The sequence below is a fragment of the Tenrec ecaudatus genome, chromosome X (genome assembly GCF_050624435.1).
Source record: "Tenrec ecaudatus isolate mTenEca1 chromosome X, mTenEca1.hap1, whole genome shotgun sequence".
Lineage (NCBI taxonomy): Eukaryota > Metazoa > Chordata > Mammalia > Afrosoricida > Tenrecidae > Tenrec > Tenrec ecaudatus.
Window position 1 is genome coordinate 167,523,081 of NC_134548.1, and position 22,006 is coordinate 167,545,086.

At 59.1% G+C, this 22,006-nt stretch overlaps 2 protein-coding genes across 3 annotated transcripts; one reads left to right on the plus strand and one right to left on the minus strand.

Moving 5' to 3' along the window:
- Positions 1-1,934: 1,934 nt before the first annotated feature.
- Positions 1,935-15,393, plus strand: PLXNA3 (plexin A3). Of its 2 annotated transcripts, XM_075538574.1 has the most exons (33): positions 1,935-2,047; positions 3,336-3,956; positions 4,045-4,584; positions 4,895-5,077; positions 5,736-5,864; positions 5,942-6,042; positions 6,364-6,487; positions 6,555-6,711; positions 6,782-6,881; positions 6,964-7,078; positions 7,199-7,399; positions 7,473-7,569; positions 7,688-7,878; positions 7,965-8,110; positions 8,201-8,321; positions 8,420-8,556; positions 8,640-8,810; positions 8,997-9,090; positions 9,213-9,452; positions 9,552-9,695; positions 9,778-10,012; positions 10,100-10,242; positions 10,322-10,578; positions 11,449-11,515; positions 11,602-11,748; positions 11,827-11,986; positions 12,098-12,201; positions 12,317-12,413; positions 12,580-12,770; positions 12,876-13,045; positions 13,248-13,460; positions 13,588-13,738; positions 14,386-15,393. In XM_075538574.1, exons 2-33 carry the CDS (start codon positions 3,360-3,362, stop codon positions 14,479-14,481), a joined length of 5,619 nt encoding a protein of 1,872 aa, XP_075394689.1. In that variant the 5' UTR covers positions 1,935-2,047; positions 3,336-3,359; the 3' UTR covers positions 14,482-15,393. The 2 variants fall into 2 exon arrangements, with proteins under 2 accessions (XP_075394689.1, XP_075394688.1); XM_075538573.1 differs by lacking the exon at positions 1,935-2,047 and having other exon boundaries at positions 2,969-3,956.
- A 4,093-nt stretch (positions 15,394-19,486) lies between these two features.
- LAGE3 (L antigen family member 3) lies at positions 19,487-20,339 on the minus strand. The gene is made up of 3 exons (XM_075538628.1): positions 20,038-20,339; positions 19,824-19,952; positions 19,487-19,732 (listed from the first exon to the last, which is right to left on the minus strand). Exons 1-3 carry the CDS (start codon positions 20,259-20,261, stop codon positions 19,618-19,620), a joined length of 468 nt encoding a protein of 155 aa, XP_075394743.1. The 5' UTR covers positions 20,262-20,339; the 3' UTR covers positions 19,487-19,617.
- Between the last annotated feature and the right edge of the window lie 1,667 nt (positions 20,340-22,006).

A 22,006-nucleotide genomic window follows, 5' to 3' on the forward strand; every position in this document is an offset into this window, starting at 1 on the left:
AGGTGCCAAGCCCTGGCCCCTGAGTCTGAAGTCTATTTTCAGGGTTCCTTGGGGGACTTCGTTGCTTTGCTCCCCTTGCTGCTCCGTTGTGCTCCTTTCATGTTTTGCCCTGGTGTGGGGAGATAGACTGGGTACAATTCCAGCACTGTGTCTTCAGTGCTGTCCCCTGCAGTGCTGCGGGTGAGGGGACATCATATCTCATGGTGGGGCCAGCCGTAAGGTCCTCCCTGTGCCTTGGCTGCTCTTAGCAAAAATGTTCTAGGGGCTTGGTGGGCCAGGATGCGGTTCGTGTTCTCTCTCTCTCTCTCTCTCTCTCTCTCTCTCTCTCTCTCTCTCTCTCTCTCTCTCTCTCTCTCTCTCTCTCTCTCTCCCCCTTTGTGTGCTCCTGCTCCTGTACGGTCTGGGTAGTCTCCCCACCTCCCCCCAGGCTGTAATTTCAGTGCTGTTCTCTGTAGTGCATTCTTCGTGGGAGGGGGCCAATGTAGCTGGGATTGGGGCTGGCCTTGGAGACCTGTTAGTTTGCTGTTTCAGGCTGGTGTGGTATCTTGCCCTCAAAGTTTGGCACACCAGGTTGATCACCAGTCATTTCTATCACCAAGATCATAGTTTCCAACTTCTGTTCCTTCATCTTTGTTTCCAACCATAGCATTCTAGTCACCAATAAATATGAATGTTTTTTATTGCATGTTTGATCAATTTCAGACTGAAGATGTTTGCATAATTCTTCAATTTTTAAATCAGTAGCATTTTGGTTGGTGCATAAATTTGAATGAAAATTGTATTTAAAAATTGTGTTGATGGGACTTTCTCAAATAGGAACAGTTATAATCCTATCACAGACAGCATTGTACTTCAGGGTATGTCTGGAAGTGTCCTCTCTGGTTAATGAGTGCAATGCCAAGACTGCAACTGTTGAGGGGAGCAGATGCTTTGTCTTTCTTCTGAAAAGTGGCTGGTGGTTTGGGACTGTGGGCTTTATGGCTCGCTGCCTCAAGGCCAACCTACAGCGCTCACAGGGCTCCCCCAGACCCAAACCAGACTTCAGTGCCATGGAGTCTAGGCTTACTCACCGAGCCCTCACTGCCCTTCTGTTTCTGAGGTGGTAAATCGTTAACAGAGTAGAAAGCCTAATCTTTCTCCAGCCTCATGGCTGGTGGTTTTGACCTGCTGACCTTGCAGTGAGCAGCCAATGTACTAGCAACTATGCCATAGGGAAATTCATGGAGACACAAAGTGGATTCGTTTGGGGATCTGGCTAAAGGTAAAACGGCTTCTCTTTGAGAAGCTGAGAAACTTTTTGGAGTAGGTTGTGATGGGTGGACAAGGCCTTGGTGTGTCCCTGTCCACGTTAATGGATGAAGTCAATCGTATGTGAATTATATGTCAGGAAGCCTGTTTTGTGTGTTGTTTTCTTTTTGTTGTTGTTTTGTTTTCTTTTGATGAGAAAGCGCCAGGTTCAAGGCCTTGGACCAGCCAGGGCAGATGCAATGACAGGTGTCAATGACAGTTTAGGTGGCTGCCAGCCACTGGCAGCGGGCCCTCCCGGGTTAGAGGCCAGTGTGAGCAGAGGGTCGGAGTGGGCATCGCCACCGCTCCCCCTAAGGCTATGCGCATGTGAGGCCGCCCAAGACCCACAGCCCAGGCTGGTGGCAGGTGTCCCAGGCTGCTGGGCCTTCCAGTGGCCAGGCGGCGAGGTGGGGCCCGCACGCACGCGCTCTCGGGAACGCGCCGCCGCCCCGGCCCGAGGGGGTGTGGCACGGGCGCGCGTGGCCGTGGGCGGCGCGCGGGCGCGGCCACTGCGCATGGGGGGCGCGGGCGGCGGGCCGGGGCGCCGCGGGGCCGGGTGACGCGGGCTGCTGGCGGCCGGGAGCGGCGCCCCCGCGCGGCGCGGTGGTACGGTCCGCCTTTAAAAGCTGGCGACCGGGCGCCCAGTGTGTGGGCGGCGGCGGCGGCGGCGGCGCGCGGGGCGCGGGCGCGGCGGGCCGGCCGAGGGCTAGGGCGCGTCCACGTGGCCGACGGCCACCGGAGCCAGTGGCGGTGGGGACAGGTAGGTGGCCGCCCCGCCCTGTCGCCTTTGGGGCCGCGGCGTCAGCGCCCCTGGGCTGGTCAGCGCTGCCCGGGCCTGATGGGGGCCCTTTGTGGCGGGGAGCAGCCTGCTCTCTGGACGGCCAAGGCGCCTGCAGCCCCGGGGCCCCGAGGTGGCAGGCCGGGTGAGCTGGCAGCCCCGCGGGGATAGGCGTCAAGGAGCTACGGGTCCCGGCGCCTGCGGCCAGCCTGAGACACCCAGGTGCCCTGACGCCCGCTGCGGGCTGGGTCTGAGGCTCCGCCGCCCCTGCCCAGGCTGAGCGCCTCGGGCGGAGGGCGCGGGCTGCCTAGCAGCGCGTCCTTTCTTCTCGGCATGTTGCTCGAAGGGTCGAGGGATATGGACCAGACTGGACAAAAGAGGCGCGGACAGGGGCTCAAGCTGAGCTCCAAGTTTGCACTTCCCAGGGCCTGCCCCTTTCTCTGGCCCCACTGCCTACCTCACCTCTTCTGTGCCTCCTTGGTCTGGCCCCCACCCCCAAGCCACGCACCCGTTTCCTCCGGGCTTGGGCACGGCCAGGGCCACCAGACCGCAGGGGCTGCAACGACACTGCTCTGCTGTCCTTGCGACCTGGGGCAAGCCTGAGACTGTCCCTGGTGCCTCCACCCCTCTCTGCAGCTGTATTTGGGGCTCGGGCTCTCCCTCCAGAAGCTTCCTAGGACCCAAGGGTGGGTCAGGCATTTAGAGTGAGAGTTGGGCAGGGCCACTGGGCACCCGCCTGGCTGTGCCAGAGTGGTGCTTGATGGATGTCTGTCTGGGTGTATGGCTGGGGAGGCAGGCGTGGCTGGGCTTTGTGTTTGGGACTGCCAGTCAATCAGCCAGGCCCAGGGACCCATGCAGAGGGGGGGGGGGCTTGACTCTCCAGAGCTGCTAGCCCAGAGCTTCTAGTGGCAGGGCCATTGGGGCACACCCCTTGTGATGGTTCCCTCCCTGCTTTGCCCCTTCCCTCACTCGGGTGAGAGTCTCTTGCCTGGGGGTCGCTATCGAGGGGACCTGAGTTCCAGGAGGGCCTCCTGCCTGCCTTTCAAAGCATCTGGCTGAGCTGCCCCCTTGGGTGTGGCCCAGCTGAGGCGAAGCTACCCTGGCTCCCTTCCAGCGCCCAGGGGAGGGGATGATTGATGGCCTTGGGGCGAGTGGCACTTGCCGCTGGTGGAAGCCCCTCCTCCCAGCTGCGGTCACCAGATGGGGCTCTGGGCTGGAGGTGGCTGAGTGGCCCCCATGGGTGGCCTCTGACTCCTGCTCGACTCCACAGGCCTCCCTGGAGCAGCTGCAGACCATGGTCCTGGTCGACCTCCTCTGGCTGCTCCTCCTCGCCCTGGCGGGGGTCGGGGGCAGCGGCAGGCCTTTCCGGGCCTTCACAGTGACCGATACCACCCTCACCCACCTGGCTATGCACCGGGTGACCGGTGAGGTGTTTGTGGGTGCAGTGAACCGTGTCTTCAAGTTGGCCCCCAACCTGACTGAGCTGCGTGCCCATGTCACGGGCCCCGTCGAGGATAATGCCCGCTGCTACCCACCCCCCAGCATGCGGGTCTGCGCCCATAGCCTGGCCCCCGCGGACAATGTCAACAAGCTGCTACTCATCGACTACGCGGCCCGGCGCCTGGTGGCCTGTGGAAGCATCTGGCAAGGCGTCTGCCAGTTCCTGCGGCTGGACGACCTGTCCAAGCTGGGTGAGCCGCACCGCCGAAAGGAGCATTACTTATCAGGGGCCTCGGAGCCTGACGCCATGGCAGGTGTCATTGTGGAGCAGGGCCAGGGGCCCAGCAAGCTCTTTGTGGGCACCGCCGTGGATGGCAAGTCTGAGTACTTCCCCACCCTGAGCTCCCGCAAGCTGCTGGGCGACGAGGACAATGTCGACATGTTCAGTCTGGTGCGTGAGCCGAGTGCTGGCAGCTGGGGGCCAGGCGGGGTAGGCGGTTGGGCAGCAATGTTGGAGCTGAACCTGGCCTCTCCCCCAGGTCTACCAAGATGAGTTCGTCTCCTCCCAGATCAAGATCCCCTCAGACACACTCTCCCTGTACCCTGCCTTCGACATCTACTACATTTATGGCTTCGTCAGTGCTTCATTCGTGTACTTCCTGACCCTGCAGTTGGACACTCAGCAGACGCTCCTGGACACGGCTGGCGAGAAGTTCTTCACCTCCAAGATTGTGCGCATGTGCGCCGGGGACTCAGAGTTCTACTCGTACGTCGAGTTCCCCATTGGCTGCTCCTGGCACGGCGTGGAGTACCGCCTGGTGCAGAGCGCCCACCTGGCCAAGCCGGGCCTGCTGCTGGCGCAGGCGCTGGGCGTGCCGGCCGATGAGGACGTCCTCTTCACCGTCTTCTCCCAGGGCCAGAAGAACCGTGCCAGCCCTCCCCGGCAGACACTCCTGTGCCTCTTCACCCTCCGCAGCATCAATGCCCACATCCGCCGCCGCATCCAGTCCTGCTACCGCGGGGAGGGCACGCTGGCCCTGCCTTGGCTCCTCAACAAGGAGCTCCCCTGCATCAACACAGTGAGCCCGGCCTGCCGCCCTTGCCCTTCTTTGATGCCCACCTCACCATCTCTAGCTCACTCCTCCCCCCAGGGCTTCGCTGTCCTCCCGGATCCTCCTGCCCACCTCACAGCCCCATTGTTCCACCCCTCCTGCCTGCTCTCCCTCCCTAAGCACCTTCTTTAGTCCCCCAGTCCCCATGGGGCTCCAGGGAAGGCAGTCAGGCCTCACACATGGGAGCGGATGGGGTCTAAGCCACCTGGCAGGTGGGTGCCTCCCGCTGTCTGGGCTCATGTAAACCTCCCTCCTCCCCACCCTCTCACCCCCGCAGCCTATGCAGATCAATGGAAATTTCTGTGGGCTGGTGTTGAACCAGCCCCTGGGAGGCCTGCAAGTGATTGAGGGGCTGCCGCTGCTGGCCGACAACACCGAGGGCATGGCCAGCGTGGCTGCCTACACCTACCACCAGCACTCAGTGGTCTTCATTGGCACACGCAGCGGCAGTCTGAAGAAGGTGGGATCGGTAGCCTCTGGGCCTGTGGGACCAGGGGGCCCTGGGGTAACAGTGAGAAAGAGGAGCCTAGTACAGGGCCTGGTTGGGCAGGGCCTGGTTGGTGGCAGAGGGAGGGCACCACGGGGTGCCCCACAGCCAGTCCCTTGCCAGCCTTGCCGCTTGGGTGGCTCTGGGGGCCATAGCCAGACCTGTTGAGCAGGCCAGGGCTCTGGGTTTATGATGTTGGTACAGATGTGGGCATAGCCACCCATGCCCCTCCTTGACCTCACCCTTGGTCTGGGTTCTTTCTCAAGAGGGCTTTCCTCCTTTCCACAAGACCCACTCATGAGGTCCAGTCTGTCTGGAGAGTTAGTAGACGACGGGGTGGCGCCTGGCAGCAGCCGCCGAGCCCTGGGGACCAGTCTGCAAAGTTTGAAAGATAAAATTTACATATCATACAATTAGCCTATTTAAAGAGTGGCTCCCAGTACATTTCTAGAATGTTCTCGGAACGGTGTAGCCGTCACTATTGATTTCTCAAAGGAAACTGGCTAGCTGCCTGACAGTTTACTCGTTGCCTATGGTGGCCTTGGGGCCATGGGAAGGACATGGGTACCTGGTGGGAGACGCGCAGACTGCTAGGGGCTGCAGTGGTATTAGATCTGGTCTTGGGATCCAGGTGCGGGTTGATGGCTCCCAGGATGCCCACCTCTATGAGACAGTCCCTGTGGTCGATGGCAGCCCCATCCTTCGAGACCTGCTCTTCAGCCCGGACCACCAGTACATCTACCTCCTGAGTGAGAAGCAGGTGGGTGGCCATGCTGGGGGCGGGAAGTGGTGGCGGTGGGCAGGCCTAGCCAGGTGCTGATGTGAGGTTGTCCCCAGGTAAGCCAGCTCCCTGTGGAGACCTGTGAGCAGTACTCGAGCTGTGCCGCTTGCCTGGGCTCCCGGGACCCACACTGTGGCTGGTGTGTGCTGCAGCACAGGTGAGGGCCTGGGCCAGGGGCAGGAGATCTGCTTTGAGCAGTTAGGGGACCCAGGAGAGCCCACTTGTCCCAGTTGTGCCCCGTGCCCATTCTGTCCCGCCTCCCTAACCTCTAACTAATGAGCGGAACCTCTACCTCCAATGACGTTCCCTGGGTCCCAGGGGCAGAGGTCTGGTACGCTGTTGCCTTGCAGCCTGGGCTAGAGGGTGGGGCGACTTGGCCCCTGGCCCACTTCACCCATGTGGCCCAGGCCCTCCTGGGACAGCTGTTAAATGGTTCTGGCCTACATCCGGCCCTACACCTCCCCCCCCACCACCACAGGTGCTGCCGAGAAGGAGCCTGCCCGGGTGCGTCTGCCCCTCATGGCTTTGCCCAGGAGTTGAGCAAGTGTGTCCAGGTGCGGGTTCGGCCCAACAATGTGTCGGTGACGTCACTGGGGGTACAGGTGAGTGGTGGGGCGGGAGCACCTGCCCCCGCATTTGCTCCCTCTGCCTGACCAGCTGACTCCACAGCTGACTGTCGCTGTGCACAATGTGCCTGACCTGAGCGCGGGCGTTAGCTGTGCCTTCGAGGAGGTGACCACGAGCAAAGCTGTCCTGCTGCCCTCGGGCGAGCTGCGCTGTCCCTCACCCTCCTTCCAGGAGCTCTGGGCGCTCACCAGGGGGCATGGTGAGTCACCTGGGGTGGGGGGCAGGAGGCCCCTCTGAGCGCCCTACCCTCACAGCCTGGCTTGCTGCAGGGGCTGCCCGCAACGTGCGCCTGCAGTTGCTCTCCCTGGAGACGGGTGTGCGCTTCGCCGGGGCTGACCTCGTCTTTTACAACTGCAGCAGCCTCCAGTCGTGAGTGCCACTGCCCCAGGCCAGCTGTGTGTCCCCACAGTCTAGCTATGTACTGACACCAACCCCCTCCACCGCCCCCTAGGTGCATGTCCTGCGTTGGCAGCCCCTACCCTTGCCACTGGTGTAAGTACAACCACATGTGCACCGACCACCCCCACGAGTGCTCTTTCCAGGAGGGCAGGGTCCACAGCCCGGAGGTGAGGCGGGCTCAGGGGCGGGCACTGGGGGCTTGCTTGGAGCCTAGCTGCTTTTGGTCTTAGTGGGCTCTGCAAGGCCCCAGGCCGGCTCGGCTCTTGAGTGACTGGTGCCCTCCTCAGGGCTGCCCCGAGATCCTGCCTGGCGGGGACCTCCTGATCCCTGTCGGTGTTGTGCAGCCGCTCACTCTGCGGGCCAAGAACCTGCCACAGCCTCAGTCGGGCCAGAAGAACTACGAGTGTGTGGTTCGCGTGCAGGGCCGGCAGCAGCGTGTGCCCGCCGTGCGCTTCAACAGCAGCAGCGTGCAGTGTCAGAATGCGTCGGTGAGGCCCGGGGTCCCTGGAGCTGGGTGGAGAGGGCACACGCCTAGCCGCTCACCTTGTTCTCTCTCTCCAGTATTCCTATGATGGCGATGAGTATGGGGACACAGAGCTGGACTTCTCTGTGGTCTGGGATGGAGATTTTCCAATCGACAAACCTTCCAGCTTCCGAGGTAAGGGCAGGATGGGGAGTGCACGATCCACCCTGGAGAGAGAGGGTTCACCCCCATGACTCTCTACTGGGCTGGGCCTCCCTGACTGCCCCCTCCAACAGTGACCCTGTGCCCACAGCTCTCCTGTACAAGTGCTGGGCACAGCGCTCCAGCTGCGGCCTCTGCCTCAAGGCTGATCCCCGCTTCAACTGTGGCTGGTGCATCTCAGAACACAAGTGCCAGCTGCGTGCTCACTGTCCAGCCCCCAAAGCTAATTGGATGCACCCGAGCCAGAAGAGCCCGCGCTGCAGTCACCCTCGGATCACGCAGGTCCGTGCCACCACTGCCACCGTGCTGTCCTCAGGCTGCTAGTGGTCAGCACTGACCTCTGCCCCCATCCCCATCATACCCTGCAGGTCCACCCACTCATGGGTCCCAAGGAGGGGGGCACTCGGGTCACCATCATGGGCGAGAACCTGGGCCTCAGTTCTCGGGAGCTAGATCTGTGGGTGGCAGGCGTGCGCTGCAATGCTGTGGCCACCGAATATGTTCGTGCCGAGAGGTGAGTGTGGCCCGTGGCCTGGACCATTTGTGAGCAGCCCCCCCACCCCCAGCCTCCTCCCTCTCCCCGCTCATCTTCTTTGCCCCTCAGGGTCGTGTGTGAGATGGAAGAGTCGCTGGTGCCCAGCCCACCACCAGGGCCTGTGGAGCTGTGTGTTGGCGAATGCTCGGCTGACTTCCGCACGCTGTCAGAGCAGCTCTACACCTTCGTGGTGCGTGGGCCACGTGCCCTGTCCTGGGTTGGGTATCGGGGGTGTGTGGCCCCAGTCCCGGCTGGCTCCGCCCTCCCCTCAGAATGGTTTCTCCCCAGACCCCCACCTTTCATGGCGTGAGCCCAGGCCGGGGCCCAGCGGCGGGGGGTACACGGCTCACCATCACGGGCAGCTCTCTAGATGCCGGCAGCCAGGTCACAGTGACTGTGCGAGACGGCGAGTGCCAGTTTGTGAGGTGAGAGGTCCCTGGGCTGCAGGGCCTAGGCTAGGACTGGGCACAGGCCCTCTTCCCAGCACCCACCCCCATTGCTGCTGCAGGAGAGACGCCAAGTCCATCACCTGCCTCTCGCCGGTCTCCACCCAAGGCCCCAGCCAGGCCTTCATCACCCTCGCCATTGACCGTGCCAGCATCTCTAGTCCCGGTGTCATCTACACCTACACCCAAGACCCCACAGTCACACGCCTTGAGCCAACTTGGAGTATCATCAAGTAAGGCCCTGGGAAGCCTAGCTCTGGCCTGGGGCCTCGGGGTGGGGTAGGGGGGAGGTTGGGGACTGGAAGTAGGGATGGGACTAGGTGCCCATGGCCCCCAGTCCCCAGACCAGAGCCATTCCTGGAGAATGAGGGAGCCAAAGGACTTGAAAGGGAGTGTGACACCCTGTCTCCTGCCCCCAGCGGCAGCACTGCCATCACCGTGAGTGGGACTCATCTGCTGACTGTCCAGGAGCCCCGCGTCCGCGCCAAGTACCGGGGCATTGAGACCACCAATGTGAGTATAGGTTCCTGTCCCCACCCCCACCCCAGCCCTGCTGTCCTGCACTTGGGGGTCTCCCAGCCTGCTTGTCCCCACAGACCCTTGTCCCGCCCTTGTCCCCATCCTTGTCCCCACAGACGTGCCAGGTGATCAATGACACGGCCATGCTGTGCAAGGCGCCTGGCATTTTCCTGGGGCGGCCACAGCCGCGGGCCCAAGGAGAGCACCCTGACGAGTTCGGCTTCTTGCTGGACCACGTGCAGACGGCGCGCTCCCTCAACCGCTCTGCCTTCACCTACTACCCGGACCCCAGCTTCGAGCCCCTAGCGCCCTCCGGGGTCCTAGATGTCAAGCCTGGCTCCCATGTGGTGCTGAAGGTACTCGGCCCGAGGGGACGGGGTGTAGCTGGGAGATGCGTGGGCATGGCTGGGAGGGCCGAGGACTGGGCCTGGGTCGATGCACAGCTCTTCCTCCAGGGCAAGAACTTGATTCCCGCCGCAGCAGGCAGCTCCCGCCTCAACTACACGGTGCTGATTGGCGGCCAGCCGTGTGCGTTGACCGTCTCAGACACGCAGCTCCTGTGCGACTCACCCAGCCAGACAGGCCGGCAGCCTGTCATGGTGTGTGCGGTGCGTGGGGGTGGGCGAGGGTGGAGGGCAGCTGGGAGGGCCTGACATCGCTCACCCTGGGCCTGCCCCATAGGTGCTGGTGGGCGGCCTGGAGTTCTGGCTGGGCACGCTACACATCACGGCGGAGCGCGCGCTGCCCCTGCCGGCCGTGGTGGGGCTGGCGGTAGGGGGCGGGCTTCTGCTGCTGGCCATCACGGTGGTGCTGGTGGCCTACAAGCGCAAGACACAGGACGCCGACCGCACGCTCAAGCGGCTGCAGCTGCAGATGGACAACCTGGAGTCCCGCGTGGCCCTGGAGTGCAAGGAAGGTGCCTGCAGGGCTACCTGGGCGGGGGAGTGGCGAATTGGGTGCGCCGGCGGCTTGGCCCCGTTGCTCAGCTCACACCTCCTCCCAGCCTTCGCGGAGCTGCAGACGGACATCAACGAGCTGACCAGCCACATGGATGGAGTGCAGATCCCCTTCCTGGACTACCGCACCTATGCAGTGCGTGTGCTTTTCCCGGGCATCGAAGCCCACCCGGTGCTCAAGGAGCTGGATGTGAGGCCCCCTTCCATTCCCCTCTCCCCTCTCCCACCCCTCATTCCTGGCCACCCCCAGACTTCCTGCTCCCCTGCAGACACCCCCAAATGTGGAGAAGGCCCTGCGCCTCTTCGGGCAGCTGCTGCACAGCCGCGCCTTCGTGCTGACCTTCATCCACACGCTGGAGGCCCAGAGCAGCTTCTCCATGCGCGACCGCGGCACCGTGGCCTCGCTCACCATGGTGGCCCTGCAGAGTCGCCTCGATTATGCAACCGGGCTGCTCAAACAGCTGCTGGCCGATCTCATCGAGAAAAACCTCGAGAGCAAGAATCACCCCAAGCTGCTGCTGCGCAGGTTCGGCTACAGGGCAGGTGTACTGTGGGACAGGCCCGGCCCTTCCCTCTCCCCCCACCCCTCCGCACCTCCTCTGGCCCCACCTCTGGCTCGCTTTTCCAGTCTGGCCTCGCCCCTGCCTAGATGTTTCTGTTCTAGTCCCTCTCCTGTTTAGTCCTTGCCCTGGCCATGGCTGCACCTCTTCTAGTCCCTCCCCTGGCTAGTCCTGCTCCCTGCCAGGCCAGTCCCCACACCTGCATGGCTGTTTCTGTTCTGACCCCTCTTCCGGTGAGTCCTATTCCCCTGCTGGCCTCGCCCCGCTTCCATCACACCTCCTATCAGGCCGAGCCACGCCCCTGCATGTCCGCACCTATTCTGGCACCTCCCGTGGTTAGTACTGCCCCCTGCTGGCCTCACCCCTCTTTTGGTTCCATCTCAGCGGGCCCTGCCCCTGCAGAGTTGTACCAGTTCTGGCCTGTTCTCTGGCAAGTCCTACCCCCTGCTGACCAAGCCCCACCCCTGCATGTCTGCACCCGTTCTGGCCCTACTCCCAGCTAGTTTCACCCTCTGCTGGCTTAACCCCAGTTTGGGACCCACCTCTGCCAGGTCCCACCCCTTGTCTGGCTAGGCCCCGCCTCTACATGGCTACACCTATTCAGGCCCCTCCCCTTGTAGTCCTGCCCCTTGCTGACCTTACCATATTCTGGCCACTACGCCCCTGCCAGACCAAAACCCGCCTCTGCGTTGGCTGCACCTGTTCTGGCTTCATTCCTGCCAGTGCTCTCTTCCCTTAAACTACCGCCCCTCCCCCCCACTTCCCAGAGCAGCCCACCCCCCGCCCCCGCTTCTACAGGGCTCAGGCCTGAGCACTCCTGGCTGCTTTCACCCTAGGACGGAGTCAGTGGCAGAGAAGATGCTCACTAACTGGTTCACGTTCCTGCTGCACAAGTTCCTGAAGGTTCGTGGTAGGCAGGAGGGCTGGTGGCTAGGGGTGAGGGGTGGGGGGCATCCGGCAGTGGGCGAGCTCTGTGGCGGCCACTGCAGGAATGTGCCGGGGAGCCCCTCTTCCTGCTCTACTGCGCCATCAAGCAGCAGATGGAGAAGGGCCCCATCGACGCCATCACCGGGGAGGCACGCTACTCGCTGAGTGAGGACAAGCTCATTCGGCAGCAAATCGACTACAAAACGCTGGTGAGGGGTGCGAGCTGGAGGTGGGCAGGGTGGGAGACAGCTTTGCCCATCACCAACCTTGGGCGCCCTCTCCTGCAGACCCTGCACTGCGTGTGCCCAGAGAGCGAGAGTAGCCCCCAAGTTCCTGTGAAGGTTCTCAACTGTGACAGCATCACCCAGGCCAAAGACAAGCTGCTGGATACCGTATATAAGGGCGTCCCCTACTCACAGCGCCCCAAAGCCGAGGACATGGACCTGGGTGAGGCTTGTGTTCCCGAGGCCTCTCAGCCCCTGGGTTGCACTCTGTCACCATCACGGGAACAGCTCAGTTGGGCTTAGGGGGCATCTTACGGCCATTTGCTGCCCACAGAATGGCGCCAGGGCCGAATGGCCCGCATCATTCTCCAGGATGAGGATGTCACCACCAAGATAGAATGTGACTGGAAGAGAGTCAACTCACTGGCCCACTACCAGGTTAGAGTTTGGGGGAGTGGTGCCCGGTGTCCACATGTAGAGATAGTAGTGGTGGCAGCTGGTGACTCTGACTCCTTGGTCCCCACCACTGTCCCCTCTGACTCTGGGTCTCTAGGTGACAGATGGCTCCTTGGTGGCACTGGTGCCCAAACAAGTATCTGCCTACAACATGGCCAACTCTTTTACCTTCACTCGCTCCCTCAGCCGCTATGGTACGTCTTTTGGTGTGGCCTTTGCCATGCTGGGTCCTTGGAGGCTGGGGAAGTGGTCACGGGGCTACCTACTTCAGAGCCCGTAGAAGTGGGGTGGGTCGGAGGGAACGGAGGCCTAGGCCCTGCCATATCCTGACCACTAAGGGTGGTGCCACTGTCTGCCCAGAGAGCCTGCTGCGCACGGCCAGCAGCCCCGACAGCCTGCGCTCTCGGGCACCCATGATCACGCCCGACCAGGAGACAGGCACCAAGCTGTGGCACCTGGTGAAGAACCACGACCACTTGGACCAGCGTGAGGGCGACCGTGGAAGCAAGATGGTCTCTGAGATTTACCTGACGCGGCTGCTGGCCACCAAGGTGGGCCTGCCCACACTGCCAGGCCCTGTACTCACTGGCCCTGTTCAGGGCACCACAGCCCATCTGCCCCTGACCACCTGTGTCCTTGCCTGCCCCCCCCCCCAGGGAACGCTGCAGAAGTTTGTGGATGACCTCTTTGAGACCGTGTTTAGCACGGCCCACCGCGGCTCAGCGCTACCATTGGCTATCAAGTACATGTTCGACTTCCTGGATGAGCAGGCCGACCAGCGGCAGATCAGCGACCCTGACGTGCGGCACACCTGGAAGAGCAACTGGTGCGTGCCGTGGGGCATCTGGCTGGATGCACAGTCTTGCACCACGTGTGCCATCTAGCAGGTGGCCTCAGGATGATTGCATGCCGGTGGGGGAGGGGCAGTGGGAGGAGCAAAGGAGGGAGGGATGCAGGAGTTGCAGCTGAGGAGGCCAGTGAGCCTCAGTGTGGAGGGGTCCCACCAGCTGCCACCTCGCCCCACGCAGCCTGCCCCTGCGCTTCTGGGTGAACGTGATCAAGAACCCGCAGTTCGTCTTCGACATCCACAAGAGCAGCATCACGGACGCGTGCCTCTCGGTGGTGGCACAGACTTTCATGGACTCCTGCTCCACGTCCGAGCACCGGCTGGGCAAGGACTCGCCCTCCAACAAGCTGCTCTATGCCAAGGACATCCCCAGCTACAAGAGCTGGGTGGAGAGGTGTGCTGGGGCAGGAGGGCCCTTGGGCCATGGGGGTGCCTGTCTGAGGCTGGCCCGATCCTGAAAGGTGGCTGGATTTGGTCTGAGTCATAGATGTCCACGCGACTTATGCTGGGACCCCCAACAGGTACTACCGGGACATTGCTAAGATGGCATCCATCAGCGACCAGGACATGGACGCCTACCTAGTGGAGCAGTCCCGCCTTCACGCCAGTGACTTCAACGTCCTCAGCGCCCTCAGTGAGCTCTACTTCTACGTCACCAAGTACCGCCAGGAGGTGTGTGCGCAGCCGGAGGGCACAGCCTCAGGCAAAGGTAGAAAGCCGGCTGGGAAGGTAGTGCTGCAGGAGACTCGAGGACACGCGGGGCCATGGGGCTTATCTCTTGGAGAGGCTCATCACTGATTGGGGTACAAGATTCCAGCTGGGCCAAGTGGTGGGGTGAGGATAAGCCGCAGTGGGCAGGGGTGGTGGTGTCCAGGGATGGAGCTAGTACCCAGGAAACTCTGAGCCTGCAGATGGAGTCCTGGGGACCCGGGAGGTTCAGAGGGTAGGGCCATGTGTGACCACGAGGAGGAATGTGAGGTCCCTGGTGTTGGGAGTCTAGTACCATGCATCCTGGACAGTTTGGGTACAGATGCCAGTAGCCTTGGTGAGAGCACTTTAGGTGAAGGCAGTGACCGAAAAGTGAGCTTTGGGCATGGAGGATCTAGACTGCCATTGGGAGGAGTGGCCCTCTACCTGTGAAGAGGAGGAGGGGGCAGTGTTCTGGCTGGAGGGTGATCTTGGGAACAGCAGGGTGAGCGATTACAACCCTTCTGGTGTGTGCAGCTTGTGGGGAAGAGGAGACCCCCTGGGGTGTGAGCTGTGCCCAGGGGGGGTTTCCCCTCTCCCAAGCCTCACTCCAGGGGACCCTGCCTCCCCAGATTCTGAGCGCCCTGGACCGAGACGCCTCTTGTCGGAAGCACAAGTTGCGCCAGAAGCTGGAACAGATCATCAGCCTTGTGTCCAACAGTAGCTGAGGGTGCGGAAGTCGGGTGAGGAGGGGGCTTCCCAGTTCTGAGCCAGCCTTTCTCCATGGGGCGGGGGTAGTAGGGGCTCATGAATGGACCCCAGGTTGACACCTGGAGCAGGTGCATGGGGGATGCAATGGACTAATCTGCCCCCAGCCACGTGGGCCCCCTTCACTAGTGCCTTGCTTTGGGCCCTGGGGGGGAGGGAGGGCGGAGGAAACAGGACCAAGCCCCCATCCCAGCAGCAGTAGCAGCAATACCCCCACCCTCCTGCCCTGCTCCCAGGTGTGGCAATAGCCCCTGCCCTTCTTCCTATTTATACCCCAAACACCTATTTATTTAATTTAACTCCTCGCTGTTTCCATCTGTGAACTTGTGCCCCTCCTGGGATGTGGTCCACCTCACCCACCTCCCTCTCCACCTGTCCCGGGATCTCTTGTGACATTGCCAGCCGTGGCCCAGCCCCTGGGACTTGTCTTTGCAATGGCTGGCCCCAACCCCCTGGAAGGGGGTCCCGGCCCTAGCTAAAGCTCACTGTGCTGAGGACCCTGGGCCACTGGCCCCAGCTCCCCTCCACGCGTGACAGGAGGCAGACGCTGTTCTCAGGGGCCTGTTCTGTCTGAGTGGCAGGAAAGCAAGAACCAGGCCAGTGCTGGCGGACCTGGGCCTGAGGGTACAGGGGGGGCTTGCTCCTCCCAGCCCGCTGCCAAATGCCCTGGGTGTTGTCTGTACTGGCTGACACCTGGCCCTCTGGGCTGCCCTGTCCTGTGCCCGCCCCGGGGGGACGAGGTGGCAGTGCCTTACTCCTCCGTGTCTTCTGACCGTCTGTGGCCCAGACCCCAGTCCTCTCCTCTTGGGTTGCATGATGTTTTCTTTGTTCATGGAATGTTTTCCTTTTGCTAAGTAAATGTTGGGAAAATGGAGGCTGTCTGAGCTTTGTCCTTGGGGCCGGTGGGCAGTTAGCATGGGTCTGACAGCAACGCAGTTGGGCCTCCACAGGAGCTAGACCCCCTTAATGGCTGGCGGGGGCGGGGGGGGGGCAGGGGGAGGGTGACCGTTTCTGGAGACTTGGAAAGTGTCAGCTCCTTCCCAGTCCATCAGCGAAACATGATGGCCACCTTTCCTCTCCTTCTGGGACTTCTTCACTTCTCCCTCCCCTGCGGTCTCTCCTGGTCTGTCAGGCCCCCTCTGCCTATTCTCAGGGGGGAGTCAGAGGGACCCTGCAAAGATGAAAGACAAGTTATGTCCCTCCAGCTGTACCCACACTCCCTAAGCACTAGTGACTCCATCTAGTCCCAGGTGTATCTCCATCAGGGCACTCACGGGGTGGAGGGGCAAGCCGGGTGAATGCCAGATCTCACCAGGAGAGAAAGTGTGGTCTCATTCAGGAGCGAGAGTCTGCATTCCTCTGTGCCAGACAAGCACTGCTCCAGGGGCTGGGAACCCTTTGGGGGGTGGGGGTGGGGGTGCAGTTTTTAATGGTGTGGATGAGAGAGCCTGACTGAGGGAGTGACTTTTGAGAAAGACCTGAAGGAGGTCAGGGAGTGAGCCAGATGAACCCCAGAGGAGATGGTTGCAAACACACAAAGCTTGTGCAGAAGCCCCAAGGCCAGAGTGGATTGGGTTCTTTGAACAAGGGCTGGATTCGAGTGAACTAGGGACCTGGGGGGGGGGGCAGGCCAGAGGGGGAAAGGAGCAGGGCCCTTTGAGGCTTAGTGAGCCACATAAGGGCTCTGCCTTTGTCTTTGGGCAAGACAGGAACCTATTGGTGGGCCTGGAACCGAGGAGCAATGGGACCTGAGTCCTGACTTTTTAAAGACAGCCCAGCTGCTTCAGCGGCCCAGCTGTGGGGCCAGGGCTGCAGGCTGATGCTGGGCTTTGCAGTGCGAGGGAGAGTCAGACTGAAGTCCTGTCCCAGTAAACTGGTCCCATGGTTCAGGGCCACATTTGGGAAACTTAACTGTGCCTCCACCCCTGGCCTTTTCTTCTAGTTACCTCTGAATAGTCCCTGTCCTCCCTCTGGGGTCCTGCTCACAGAAGCCTCATCTGCTCTCCTTCTACCGCCCTGTGGCTTGTCAGCAGGGAGGCCAGCTCCATTTGTTCCTTGAAAGGGCTGAGGGCCATGTCCCTGGGCCACATTAGTAGTATAGGCAAGAAATGGCCTGACACTGAGTCTTTGCAAATAGACAAGATTTTCTCTTGCAAGTTATTAACAAAGAGAAAGAAAAACACCCAATTAACTAAAGCCTGTGTGGACCCTGGGGTCTACCAGAGGAAAGGGTTAATGGGGATGCTTACTTACATTAAGCCCACTATTGTACCTCTCTAATCTCTAATATCCATTGCAATGGCGATACAAAAACTCACAGACAAAATGAGAGATGAAAGGGCTTATGAAGGAAGGTAACAGATGGCAATGCTGTGAGAAATGCTCAGGGTAGTTGCGTACGGGGGGGGGGGGGGGCATATTACAAGTGTCAGGTCTGCTAATAAATGCCCCAAGGGTCATACCACTCTGCTGTAAGTTTTGATCCAAGCATTGAGTTCTGGCTCTGTGGGTCAGCAAACCCAGCTCCCTGAATGACCAGAGGCACCCCACTCCAGTAAGCCCTAGTCCAAAGGTACCCAGCTCTACTTCCATGGGCCAGCAAGTCTATCTTCCCCAATTAAGTACCCAGAGGCACCCCACTCCACAAGTCAGTCTCTTACCCCAAAGCACTCAGCTTTCCTTGCTCTGTGGGTTGGGAAGTCCATCACTGTTACAGGCTCTGGCTGGTGGTTTTGTGACTGCTCCTCTGTTGTCCTAGCTGTCTTCTGGATTCAGGAGATTCACTGCAGGGGTCTCTGGTTCAGAGGGCGTGCTCACTCCTGGCTCTTGCCAGTAATGAGATCCCACCTCCTGCAGCTTAGCAAAAGGCCTATTTTATACACAGCAGGATGTCACTCCAGGGAATCCTGATGAAGATTGCTCACAGGTGAATGAATTCTTTTAGTATCTTCTCCCACCTTCTTCCCAGACCCATGCAGGGAAAGGAGGTTTGGTAGGAGTTTGAGATGTTGCCTAGAAGAACCACATTAAAGAATTCACTGCCCCTGCAACAGGCAACATGGGCTGAAATAGGAATTGCACCTGCCTTGGCCACCAGAATGGAAAAGGTCACGTCAGCCGGGCCTTGACTTAGTACTGAGGAAAAATGCACGCTACTCTTAAAAGCAGCTCTGTTTCCAGCAAGCGTGACTTGACTATACTAGCTCCAAGACTCTTCACAGAATCCTGAAACAACACCAAAATATCAGGTACCCAAGATCAAATTCCTCATTATCAGATATCCAACCTTTTTTTTAAAAACAATTTATTAGGGGCTCATACAACTCTTATCACAGTCCATACATATACAAACATCAATTGTATAAAGCACATCCATACATTCCAGATATCCAATCTTAAATAGCCACACTCTCAAACCAGAGAAGGAACCCCGGGGGTGGAATTGATTAGAATTGGGCTGCTAACTGCAAGGCCAACAGTTCAAATCCACTAGCCAGTTTGCAGGAGAAAGATGAGGCCTGTACTGCTGAAGATTAACAGCGTAGAAAAACCACAGGGGCAGTTCGACAAAGCAGAAAACCCCGACTCATAAGAGGGCGAGAAATCACTCAATGAAAAGATGGGAACAGAACACATAAGGCTGCCTTTACTCCACAGAACATCTGATGGAGTCCCTAGAATGAAGCAGCGAGGCTAACAAGGCTACAATATATGACATTTGAACTCTCACTGCCATGGTCCCTATAGGACAGGGTAGAACTGTCCTTGTGGGGTTTCAAGACCGTAACCAGAGGTTTCAAAATGCTGGCCTTGCGGTTAGTACCCCAAGTAACCCACGATGCCATCCAGGGCTCCACATTCTATTCTACAGCCCTGCTGGTGTAGTGGTTATGAAGAGGGAAGTAGTTAGAAACCAACAGCTGCTCCGCAGGCTTTCGATTCCCATAAAGAGTTAAGTCTCAGAAACCCACGGGAACAGTTGTACTGTCCTGTATGGTTGCTGAGTCGCCATCCACTTGCTGGCAGTGGGTTTGAGTGTGTCTGGGCTGTTTGCTTTTCACCTGAAAGTGAAGTTTCTTGTTTTGCCAGTATGTGGGTCCAGAGCTGACAAGGAAGTGGGGAAACCCGCCTTTTGGGGTGAAAGCACCTCTTTTTGGAGACCCGTCTTGTATGGTAGAGCAAGTGCACAATAATGAATGGACAAGTGTCTGCCTCCTGCAACAATCATGCATGATAATCCCATGGAATCATTCTCTCTGACAGGGAAAACGAGGAGGTGAGGGGACCATTTATGTGCTCGGCCATCTCATTATGATGCTTTCTATTTTTTAGTTTTATTGGCACTTCTTCCACATATAATACAATTCAATAGTTCAATTATATCAAGAAGAGTTGTATATGATGCTTCTTTTTATGCTGCCATTTAATAACCTCTTTTTGAAGAATCTGCAGAGGAAACATGCAATGTAAATGAGAAAACCTAATGTTGAACTTTTAAAACCATGCAGTAGGTGTCATTCATTCGGACTCCCATTACCCCTACATATGGTTCCTAGGACTTCGTAAATCTTTAAAGGAGCAGACAGCCTCATCTTTCTCTTGCAGAGTGGCTGGCGGATTTGAACCTTCAACCTTGTAGTTAGTAGTGCAAAGCTACCAGGGCTCTGTGTGTTACATACTAGGGGGCTCCGAAAACCTCATGGAAAAATTCCATGATCTTTTAACTCCATTTCCCCATGCACTTTTGAAGCCCATATCTATTATCCCGGCCCATGTATGAATATACTCGCTGCCTCAACAAACATCCCCACAATGTGGGCCCTAGTGAATGTTGAATGGTGGGGCCTTCCATTTCCCTTGGGCTGACTCAACTACATGTCTCCAGGTTTGCCCTACAGCCCGCCCAACGGAGGCTGGGGGCAGGGACGCCGCCCCACCCCACCCCAGAAGGGTCCAGACTCGGAGTGCAAGAATCTCAATTTTATTTATTTTTGCTGGAACAAACATTTACGCCCCTCCTCCTAGGGCCACAGAACAATTGGGGGGGGGGGGAGCATCCAAAGGCCAGGGGAGGCTGCCGGTTTCCTGGCTGAGACTCAACGGTTGCGATGGGGTCCGAATCGCTGCATAGTCTGGACTACCATAGACAGTTGATCCAGGAAGGTGATGATGGAGATACGCAGGAGGCGGGGATCCTCCGATGTCCACCGGCTAGACCAGGAGAAAGAGGGACGGTGAGTCAGGCCACCGCCCCGCTCTCCCCCCACCCCCCGCCCGCGGGGGCTCCACCGGGGGGACTCACACCACCAGGGCGTTGCCGTTCAAGGCGATCTCCTTGTGGACCACACCGCGCTGCGGCTCGGCATCCGGAGCTAAAGACTCGCGGGCTATTTCTGCCCCATCGCGCGTCCGGAAAGGTACCATCAGGGAGCTGACGGTCATTAAGGAGCCCACGTGACTGAGCCTGAGCCCCACCCCCAGGGTCCACCCGCCACCCGCCCGCTCAGGTCGGATACAACTGGTGCCGGCGGATCCCGGGCCCGGTGGCCCCCAATGGGTCGGCGTCTCCGCCGGGCCCGGGGAGGTGGACTACTCGAACGACCTGAGGAATGTTGGCGGCCAGGGCGCCCTCAGGGTTCGGGTCGCCGGGGCCGCCGCGTTCCTCCAGGTGCTCGACGCCGCCTTCCTGGTCGCCTGCGCCGCCTGCCTGATCGCCTGCGTCTGCGTCCGCGTTCTGCATGGCCGCAGCTCCGCCTCTGCCTCCGCCTCGACTCCGCCTTCCGTGCTCCGCGAGTCTGAACCGCTTCTTCCGCTGAGGCTGAGGCCGTGAGGCGCCGGGCCAAGCCCCGCCCCCAGTGCCTGCGCACAATGGCTCCACCCCCGCGCCTGCGCACACTGGCTCATCGACAGAGGCCTCGTGCTTGGCCCTTTTCCGCTAAGCAAGCCCACTGGGTCCTCAAACTTTGTAAACAGGGGGGTCAGTTCACTGTCCCTCAGACCCGTTGGAGGGTCGGACTATAGTTTAAACAAAAATTATGAACAAATTCCTATGCACACTGCACATCTTATTTTGAAGTAAAAAACAAAACGGGGCAAAAACACCCGGCGGTCTGGATACATGTCCTCTGCGGGCGTGTGGCCGTAGTTTGAGGACCCTTTGAAGTCTAGACCTTCAGAGCGAGGTGGACAGAGGCTCTCTCACCAAGCCCCGCCCCTTAGCTCGGGACCTCACCCTCAGGAGCCTGCGCAGACTGGCTCCTCCTTAGCCCGGCTGAGTGGCATTTTCCCGTGGGTCCCTGTCACTGTGGAGAGTCGGAGCCTCGATTGAGCTGTGCCTCTCACAGTGGGGTGAAGCTCCCAGAGCGCCTGGGCGCCACACCACCCCCAACCCCCATGGATACTCTGTCCCTAGTTGCCTGTCTGGACTCAGAGCTGCTGTGTTAATGAACCTGCTTGGGTTCCAGAGAACCCCCATGGGCTGCCAAACCACTGAGTCACACTCACCAAGCTCCGCCCCTTAGCACATGACTCCACCTCAGGGCGCCTTGGAAAGCAGCCCCCCCCCCAGGGAACCTTCTGGAGTCCTGGTGGCTTAGTGGGTTTGGCCTTTGGCTGCTAACCACAAGATCAGCATGCGGTCCACCAAGGGCTCCTCAGGAGAAAGAGAATGAGGTTGTCTACTCCAGGAAGGATTTACAGCCTCGGGAACCCCATATAGGCGATATAGGGTTGCTATGGGTCTGAATCCACTCTTTGATTGTGAGTTCAGTTTTTGAGTTTTCAGGTGCTTGATGGGTTCCTTGTCAAGCCATCCTGTCTTGAGAAGATGAAGCCAAGCTCCGCCCTTTAGGGCGTAGTTTGACTCCAGTGTACCTGTATGATACTGCGCTACTCAGCTCAGGTTGCCACCTTGGAGAGGACTTTCTGATCATTTACCCATAGCCTAGGCACTGCTTAGCTAATAATCTAAAATGATATTCTTGTCTGTTTGCTTATTTCTTTGTTATATATCTTTTCTGATACCTCTTTCGTGTAGCACTTAGGACAGTGGGTGGCCTGAAGCAGACAGATTACTTGTTGAAGAAAACAGTACTGAGGAAACACAAAGCTCAGTGACTGTCTTTGACTCAGCCGTCCTAGAGTCCACTCCACAAACACTAAATAGCATATACCGAAGGTGTCTCACGACACTGTAATTGGTAAGAGAAGGATATTGGACACAGCTTCAATGTTCACAAACAGAGTAATGGCCAAATAAACTATGGTATAACCATACTATAGTCCTATCCAGCAATAAAAAGAATATGAAACTCTGTGAAATCCATGTGTACCCATCCCAAAGAAAGGTAACCCCCACAGAATGTGCACATTATTGAACAATATCATTAATATCACATGCACGCAAATTTTTACTGAAGATCATTCAACAACAGTTGCAGCAGTGCATTGACAGGGAGCTGCCAGAAGTTCAGGCCAGATTCAGAA